This window comes from Choloepus didactylus, chromosome 20, assembly GCF_015220235.1.
Source record: "Choloepus didactylus isolate mChoDid1 chromosome 20, mChoDid1.pri, whole genome shotgun sequence".
Classification (NCBI taxonomy): domain Eukaryota; kingdom Metazoa; phylum Chordata; class Mammalia; order Pilosa; family Megalonychidae; genus Choloepus; species Choloepus didactylus.
Genome location: NC_051326.1, coordinates 35,338,473 through 35,347,698, shown reverse-complemented (window position 1 = coordinate 35,347,698; position 9,226 = coordinate 35,338,473). Strand labels below are relative to the sequence as shown.

General features: G+C 42.2%; 1 protein-coding gene across 1 annotated transcript; it reads left to right on the top strand.

Annotated features, from left to right (window-relative positions):
* The first annotated feature begins 1,690 nt into the window (after positions 1–1,690).
* Positions 1,691–9,020, top strand: LOC119516513 (serine protease 52-like). The gene is made up of 4 exons (XM_037812809.1): positions 1,691–1,877; positions 5,068–5,263; positions 6,083–6,324; positions 7,663–9,020. Exons 2-4 carry the CDS (start codon positions 5,103–5,105, stop codon positions 7,851–7,853), a joined length of 594 nt encoding a protein of 197 aa, XP_037668737.1. The 5' UTR covers positions 1,691–1,877; positions 5,068–5,102; the 3' UTR covers positions 7,854–9,020.
* Positions 9,021–9,226: the final 206 nt, after the last annotated feature.

Genomic DNA, 9,226 nt, shown 5'->3' with positions numbered 1-9,226 from the left:
AGTTCAGTTTTGGCCACATTAAGTTTGAGATGCCTCTTAGACATTTTCATGAGTTATTGGGTATGGCTGATGGTTAAATGAGTCAGGGGTTCAGTGGAGTGGTCTGAGATAAATGTGAGAATCATCTGTATAAAGATGATACTGACGTTATATGCTGGACTGAGATCATCTATTCAGGGAGTGGAGAGAGAAGTGGTCTGAAGTATGAGCCTTGGCTCATGGAAGGGGGTAAGGACTCAGCAAAAGAGTTTGAGAAAGTGTAGCCCATGATGCAGGAAGAGAATCAGGTACGTGTCCTCTTCCAGAGAAAATTCTGCCCAGAGATGACCCCAGATTGCTCCAAGTTTCTTCAGCAAAACTCTGAATTTACTCTTCTTGGTCCAGACTAGAATGAAGTCAACTGCCATCCCTCTAAATCAGGCAGAAGTATGCAGAAGGCTGTATTAATAATCATTTTCATATTAAAGATGGGGGAAATGAAGTCCAGAAAGGTTAAATCAGTTGCTCCAGGTCACACAGCCAGCAAACAATGGAGCAAGAGCTTAATTCAACTCAGAATTTCTGACTCTTTACCAGGTGCCCTGCTGGCTAGGACAGAGTGGGAATTTTCCATGCTAAAACCACATTAGCTTCTGCAGACTTGAATTCTGTTTCTCCATTCATTCTTGTCTTTCTCTCACAGTCAGCAGTATACTGATGGGATCTTTTAGGGGTAAGAGAATTCTGAGGCAAAGAGAAGCCACTTTGGATTAGAAAGCTGAAATGAGATTTCTCTGTCTTAATCTGTTTTTGGCCACATCCCTGGCTCTAGATCAATTGGTTGCTCTAGGAAAACCTGGAGTCTGGAGTAATTTCATTCCAGTGCAATCTGCGAGTACCAGGGGCTGCATTTCTGAACCCCTACAGCAGGAGTTCTGTGACTCCTTTTTTCCTCCGTGGTTCTTCTGGACTCGTGGTGTTTCTCCTTCTGTAGAATATACAAATTCCTTGGGCTCCCAGGGACTCGCCTAAATTTATAAGCACAGACCTCAGATTTTCCAGGGCATTTTTTTTTTTTAAACAAAGTTGAACCATTAAGTACATAAAATACCAAAGATTTTTATACATTTATAAGGCTTTTCATGTGAATAAATTCACATGCCAGTTTGAATGACCATTAGCAGCCTTACATCAATATCCATATAGCATTTAAAATATTGTAACAGAAATCACATACCACTTCAGGAAAAGTTTATTAAGAATAAGGAAGCCACAATGAGCTTCAATATTTATATATAAGAATGTAAAGACAGTCCTGTTTTATAGTAATGTCATTAAGCAAAAAATATTTTCCCCTAACCACTTTGAACTGTAAATTTACAATGTTTTGGAACTGGAAAGAACCTTAGAGTTTATTTTATTGAAAACCTTAATTTTATGGGTTGGGAAACTGGGCACCAGAGGTAACCTGTTTCATGATAGGGAAGTTCCACAAAGTTAATTTTTAATTTAAAAGATAAATAAACTCCTGGGCACCTAGGAACTCTCCCAAGTTTCACAGCCATGGACCTCAGATTGTTCAGGTCAGCCTTAATTCTGTGTAACTTCCAACAACGTTTGATATAACAATACGGAAGAATTCTTGATTTCATGTCACCCTGCGGTTTCCACCCACTGATGCTGGCGCCACACTGAACAAGACGAATCCTTCATCTTCAGGAAAATCCTGCAGATACCTAAAGGTCCTTCTGCGTCTCCTTTCTTCATGTGTTTCTTATAAGACCCGGCTTCCCAAGCTGCTGGCTACTCTCCTCTGAGAGCATTCCAGGTTGCTAATGTCCTACGTCAACCCTGAAGACCCAAACTGACTACATTCAAGAGCTGCAGTCTGCAGAGAGGTTAGCAATCAATCCTGTCAGCACTTTGTGGTAATATTTTCATATGAAAAAACTTCCAAGGCAAGGTTCCTGTCACAATCTTGGGCTTTTAATTTATTATTATCTTTTAAACTGGGGTTGCAAGATTTTGTGTCTATTCCTTTTTTGAGTTTTATGGATGGTTTAAGGCCCAGGATTCAGATCTGGCAAGATAATTTTCAATCTGGATTCTATAATCTGTAATACTAGTTTTCTCCCAGTTTTGCATCACACATCTGTTTATTGTGCATGCTCTCTATGCATATTTATTTTCTTTTCAAGACTTAAAATGACTTTTACCTTAAGTTTTAAAATCATCTATTAGGAGCTAGTGTGGCTTGATACCTTCCTGTCATCCATCACCTCTTAACCTTCAACAGATATTGCTGTTAGATGGTGGTGCTCTCTCCAGCTGAGCACAGACACACCCTCAGAATTGTTCTACACAGAGAACTGGGGACAGCTGCTGCCAACCAATCAGACCTGGCTTTCCAGGTGTCACTTCTCTCACTGCACTCCACCCCCCACCTCCACCCCCAATAAAGCTCTCCATCCCAGGGTACTCAGAATCGATGATCAATACTCAGGCTACAATGTCTCAACCTGTTCTAAGTTCACCTTAGAGCACTGTCGTCCAAACCACATACCATCATTTTAGACAAATAAGACTGCCCAAGAATTGAGCAGATGCTTTGCTGAAGCTATGAGCAAGATGAAGAGAACAACTGGGATTTGGAATCAGACACACCTGTTAGAAAAATCCTGCTCTGCCTTTTACGAGCAGAATGATTTTGGACAATCATATGATCTCTTGGAGACCATCTCCTCATCTGTAAAACGGGAATAATAAAAAATATCTTGGAGGTTTTGGGGGGGATTGTTAAATGTAACATACACACACACTTAATACAGAGGGTGACACACAGCAGTTGCTCAATGGCTATTGTTATTAATCAAAAAGAAAACTGAGACTGATGTCATGAACTTTTTAACTATGAATCCAACCTGACTCCTAATTCTCAGTAATTTTGTTTAAATATTCACAAATTATCATTAAATTGCAGTATTAAAAAATTTGCCAGGGATTGATATTGCTTCACTGTATATCAATTCCAAGATTCCCTTGTTGGTCCTGAAAAGCTACACATTTCCATCTGAGAGTCAGTACGGTTTCCTTGCAAATTGTGCTGATCCGCTTGGAACAACAAAACATGTCTTCCCTGACGTCGGGAATGGTGGTGAGTCAGCTTTTGCCAGACCCCAGCTCTTTGTTCACTCTTTGCATCTTCAAATGAGATGACACCGATATGAGCCACGTACTCTCCCCTAACCCCAGGCTTCCTGATTTAAGAACTCAAAGGGCAGTATCTCCATGGTGTAAGGGAAAAATTTTACCTTTGAACTGATATTCCTCAATTCCCTGATCACCTGTACAGGTCATTTATAGGTCAAGGCATTTTACCATTGATGTTAATATCTTCACTATTCATCCATCCAACAATCCATCTCCCCTCCCTGCCTCCCCTTCCTCCTCCCCCCTTACTCCATCCATCTATTTACTCTACTAGTTTGTACTGGGTTCCTATTACGTGCCAGGCTCTAAACTGGATGATCACAGATTTGAAAATTAACGAGATGAGGATTATAATCTAATGGTTTACAGATTATAATCTAACAAATTAACAATCTTACAAATGTTTGATAACCAACTGTTGTTAGTATCTGAAGAAAAGGCAGAGTATCTCATAAGAAAGTGTCAAATAATGAGAGTCCCTTACATAATCTGGAAGGGAAAGGAAGATTCCTGGAAGGACTTTCTATTGAGCTAAGCTGTGAGAGATACACAGAATTAGACAGGCAAAGAGAGGTTAGAGAGGTCAGGAAAGAGACCGTTTTTCTAGACAGAGGCACGTGGAAAGGCCCTCAGATAGGAAGGAGCAGGGCTCGTTTAGGGAGCTGAAGACAGAAGACAGAAGCTGAAAGACAGAGATAAGGCTGTGTCCGTGGAGAGTAAGTGGCGGTGATGGTGGTGATGTGTGATGGTGTGTGGTTGTGGTGGTGTGTGGTTGCGGTGTGTTGTGATAGCATGATGGTGTGTGGTACCTTTCTATATTACACTTTTCTGTGAAAAGTTTTTGAATGTCATTGCCTCTTCCCCCTATGTATAAACATCTTAACACTTAAAAGACGGTTTTTCCAATGTTTCTGAGAACATACTTTGGAGCTGGATGGCCTAGTTCAAATCTTAGCTCAGTCATACACTAGTGGCTGGATTTGGCCAGTTGCCCTAACCTTAAACTTGACTCTGTTGTCTCTCCTATAAAATGAGGTGATAATAATTTCACTTTTCTCATGGAATTTGCATGAGAATTAAGTTAATATCGACAAAACAGAACAGTGCCTGAGGAACAGTACGTGCTCAAATTTTTAGACTTATTGTATTCGTTTTCCTCATTCCTCAAATGTCATTGAAAAGTTATCAAAAGTTGTCAAAACAATTCCATCACATAGGAAATGCCAAAATTTTTATTCTTCTCAAGGAATGGGATGATGCCTGGCAATAAAATTGGGTGAAAATTTTAACCGTTAATTACAATGGGAAATGCAGGGGAAGAAGTATTGGGTGGGGAGGCTGATCAATTTCCCTTGGCCCTGTAGAATTTCTGGAGTCTGTGGGACATATAGGTGGAAAGGCCAGGGGCAAATATGAGTCCAGAGCTGAGGGGAATAATTTTATGATCTTTGCCAAGACAATATACAAAGGCTCTGCTTATTCAGAGAACAGCGAGGTATAATTTCCAATAAGTTCATGTTACCACCTTGGCTCATTTCCCTGGGTGCAAGGAGATCCAGCCCCAGGGCCTGTGGTGTTGAGTCTCTCTTCTCACAGGACCCCATAGGGAGACTTTCCAAGAAGCAAAGCTCTGGTCAAAGCAGCCCCTGGTGCTCCCCACAGGCACAGTCTCCACAACTGTGATGCCTTGTTAGGCATAGTGTGGCATTGTTTTTGTCCGATGGATCTCTCACTTGGTGTTTACCTAACTAACCCTCTGCAGTTTGTGTGCTGGGGGGAGAGAAGAATGAGGCAGTTGCACTTGAACTTTCTTCTGAGCCAACCAACCTTGACTACTGGGTCCTGGCTCTTTCCTCTCTCCCTCCTTTCTTCTTTTAGTAACATGTGGCCGAAGAATACAAACCCAATCTGTGATGCCAGGAATTTCCAATATCGTAGGCGGGGTTCCTACAGACATTAGAGACTTCCCATGGCAGGTGGCTATTTTTGAAAAAGGGCAACATCTCTGTGGAGGATCTATACTCAGTGAGTGGTGGATTCTATCTGCATCTCATTGCTTCTCAGAAAAAAATGTGTAAGTATAGCAAACAGAATCTTTTTTTTTTTTTTTTTTAAACCAGTGTGGTAGTCTCGTATTTGCTCACAGGTGTTTACTGTTCCCTTGGAACCCAAACCTGGGTATGTCAACCATAGAGCAAAATACCAGGAGGCTAAATATAGGCCTGTGTGGCAGAATGTCACACTTTGCAGGGATGAGGTGGGCTGCTCTCCTCCTAAGATGTTTTACACATTGTCATGTATACCCTGAATTCCAACATTTTTTGGACTTCGGTACATGTAGTTCTGGTGTAAACCTCTGGAAAGTACTTTCCTAAGCATTTGCTCTTACAAACGAGAGTGGGACGGCTGCCAGTGACCCCAGAGTAAGATATTCTAGAGGAGATGAGGACCCCTTGTGCATGGCAGCAGGACTAGCAGCATATCAGAAGCTCCTAAAATCAGTACTTTTAACAGCTGTTTGTTATATGACTAGTCCAGTTCTTCTTGAAAACCAAGCTCAATTACTTGCGCATAGTAGCATGAACTCGCAAACATTGCTTGATGAGATTTACAAGTCAGGAAACTTGGATTCACCGAGTTGAAATTATTTGCCCAAGCAAGAGACAGACCATCAGGCCAAGACCAGTTAGTAACAGGACTGACTGGAACTCAGGTCTGTCTCCCGCTGCCCAGCTGGCGCTATTTTCCCAGCACTAAGGCGAGTGCATGGCCTCTCTACTCATTTATTGGTGTCACAGCCTCAGACTTGGGGAAATACTTTCTCTTAAGGCTCTCACTTTGCCCTTCCACTGCTTACCTTTTTTTTTTTTTTTCCTCTTTGTTTTGAAATAAGATCTGATATGGAGATCATATATGGTGAAGAAAACTTAAACATCAACAACTTGACAAAGATGAAAGTGGACAAGATAATTATTCACCGTCAATATAACCCCTGGATCTTGGATAATGATATAGCCCTGCTCTTGCTGGAAACCCCATTAATCTTTGATTTCAAGAAAGCGCCCATCTGCCTTTCAGCAGTCACCAACATACACAGCTGGAGGAACTGCTGGGTAACTGGATGGGGCATTACTGGTGAGTTACTACAAAACAACTCGATGGGGTGGCACAGCTGACCGATATTTGGAATGAGAAGCAAACTCTGGAGAGTCCCCTCATCCTGGGAAACATACCTGGTAGATCCAGGGACTTCAAGTTCTTACCTAAAGGCTCCGTTACAAACCACATTCTCAGTCCACTGGGGAAGCCATCCTTTCTGGGCTGCTATAGCCAGATTTTATGCCCATATTGTGGCACAACATCCTAAACAGACTCTCAGGGATAACCCAGGCAGATGTTTCCAGAGCTCTAGGGATGACTTGGAGAAATTTCAATGAGTGAAGGGTTGACAATGAGGACTGGGCTCTTAGGAATCCCCACCAATTTCAATCTGAGCATCTCTGTTCCAATTCATGGTATCAGCTCTGCTTCCCTTTGCCAAAGGGTTTTGTTCCTAAAATACGTGAAAAGGACAGATCCAGACCAAGCAGAGGGGTCAAATTAAATGTACCTTTTTTCTTAGAGTCAACCTGTGACCCACTCATCTCCCCTTCCCAGACAACTCAGAAAGTTGTGCCCTTTTGTCTTTGTTGGTAAATCTGTTTTGCCCCATAAAAAAAAAAGAGCAGAAACAAATATATTCAAGTCATTTCTGCTCTTCAGAGTAGGCAATCAAAGTGCTGGACGCTTTCCAGTGAAGCGCGAAAGCTCAGAGCCGTCTTAGAACTCCTCTTAGGGGACTTTCCTCAGCTTTTCATAAGCTTCAAAAGAGGCCACCCTCTTAACTTCAAATTCCTCACATTTCATTCAACATGTATTCACTGACTTTCTTCTATGAACCAGGTAGTTTCTCTAGGCAATGAACATTGAGCAATAAACAGTGAGAAAAAATCCCCATCTACGGGGAATGAAGATTCTAGGTGTTGCCCTGGCCTCCTCCACAGGCCATCATCTCCTTGAGGCCCCTGACATGGCCCATGCCTGTCTTTATCTGCTGTTGGTGCCAGGACCCTTGCCTGTTGAGGGTTCTCCTTGCATTCTTATTTATATTCTTAAGCATTTGAATGAAATACCTCTCCAAGGCCCTAGCTGGAGCCTGGCACCCTGAGCAGGGTGGAAACAGTGCACTCTGGCTGAGATTGAGCAGGGACCTACACCTGGGAGCTCTGGATTCACAGAAGGTGGGCTCAGGAGTCTCCTGGATACCTCTCCCACCCCTCCCAACTCAGCCCTAAATCCATTGGTCCCTGGGCCATTGGGCAGCTCCCTTGTCACTGAGGTGAAAAGATGTGATGGGGACGGGTGTTCAATTCAACTCAAAGGAACCATTTTGGGCTCAGGGCCCTCTCCCTATCTGCTTCCTCTTTGGGTCAGTTCCAATGTATACTAAGAGTCCAGTGCTGCGGAAAGTTGACCTCACCCTGATCCAATGGAAAAAGTGTTCCCATTACGTCTTCCTACTCACCAAGAACATGCTGTGTGCTGGGAACACTGACAGTCTGAAGGATGCCTGCCAGGTAACGGAGCTTGCCCTGTGCTTATGTGGGGCTGCCACCAGGGGCTGACCAACATTTCCAGAATAGTTGGCTCCCCACTTCCTCTTCTGGATGTTGGATAAGAACAGATGCTCTGTAACCAATGGGAGGCCGGGAGTGGTTAAGGGTGTAGGTTCTGTAGTCAGATCACCTAGCTTTCCTCCTGGCTCCTGTCCTTCTTGCCTGTGTGACCTACAAGTGACTTCCTATGTGCTTATGTCTGTTCTGATTTCCTCCATCTGTAAAATGGGAGTATTAGCAGTTCTTACCTTTTAGGGTTGGTGTGAGAGTTAAGTTAATGCATGCAAAGCACTTAGAACAGTACAGAGCAGTGTAAGGTAACAAGATGTTACGTATGTTATTTTCTTCACCACCATCCCTCACACCTGTTCATTACTCTATAGCATACAAACTGCTTCCACAGATACTTAAAAGGGCAGTGAATTAGCTGTACGAGGCAGGCCTATTTCAGGTGGAGAAACTGAGGATCAGAGAAGCAAAATGTCCTTGCTGAGGACATACCAGTAAGTCAAGTACAGACCCGGGATTCTAATGAAGGCATGCTGGCGTCTGGGGTGAGAACTATCTTTTGGGCTCCAGCAGAAACGGGGAACCAAACCCAGCAATCCAGCCGAGCCACACATAGATCTGCCTGGTTTGACATCCACAAAAATAATAATAACTGCCATTGATTAAGTGCCTGCCATGGACCAGGAAGTGTGTTTAATGCTTCACAGGTGTCATTTCCTTCCATTCACACAGCCCAGCTGTGGGAGAGGTACAATTATTATCACCATTTCAAACACCAAGGCTTAAACTGTTGAAGAAAATTGTCAAATTACTCAGCTAAATATTCACACTGTGATTTGAACCAAGGTCTATCTGATTTTAGAAATTTAACTGCTTAACTATACTATGGCTCTGCCTGATAACTTTCACATAGATCCCTTATCTACAGAGAAGTGATTATAGTTCTTCATTTTAAAGAAAAGTCATGTGACTTTCCAATGACATCAAGGAATTTAGCAAAGAACCGTTTGGTTCAAAGTAAGTTGATGAGCATAGTAATTTGGTAAAACAATCTGGTAAAACAAAATCAAATAGCCCCTTATCCTAGTTTTGCTGGTGTGGGTTTTTTTGTTTTGTATTTGTAATTCTGGCACAAAATTGCTTTTTTCCAACTTTTTGTGTGCTGCTTAGCCCTTTCAAAAATAAATTTTTGTAGGCTACGAAACAATATGTACAGCCTACACCTATTTCTGTAAAACAATGATTTATGCATATTTGCATCGAAGGATGTGGAAGTTATATTTTCAATATATTAATAGGTATTGCCCTTGCATGGGTGGAATTATAAGTATTGTTTATTTTATTTGAATACATGTATGTGCACATGGTAAAGA

Coding starts and splice junctions, on each gene's coding strand:
- LOC119516513 (XM_037812809.1), top strand. CDS start 5,103: ATGCCAGGAATTTCCAATATCGTAGGCGGGGTTCCTACAGACATTAGA. Junction 5,264..6,082: donor TGCTTCTCAGAAAAAAATGT/GTAAGTATAGCA, acceptor TTTTGAAATAAG/ATCTGATATGGAGATCATAT. Junction 6,325..7,662: donor AACTGGATGGGGCATTACTG/GTGAGTTACTAC, acceptor TCTTTGGGTCAG/TTCCAATGTATACTAAGAGT.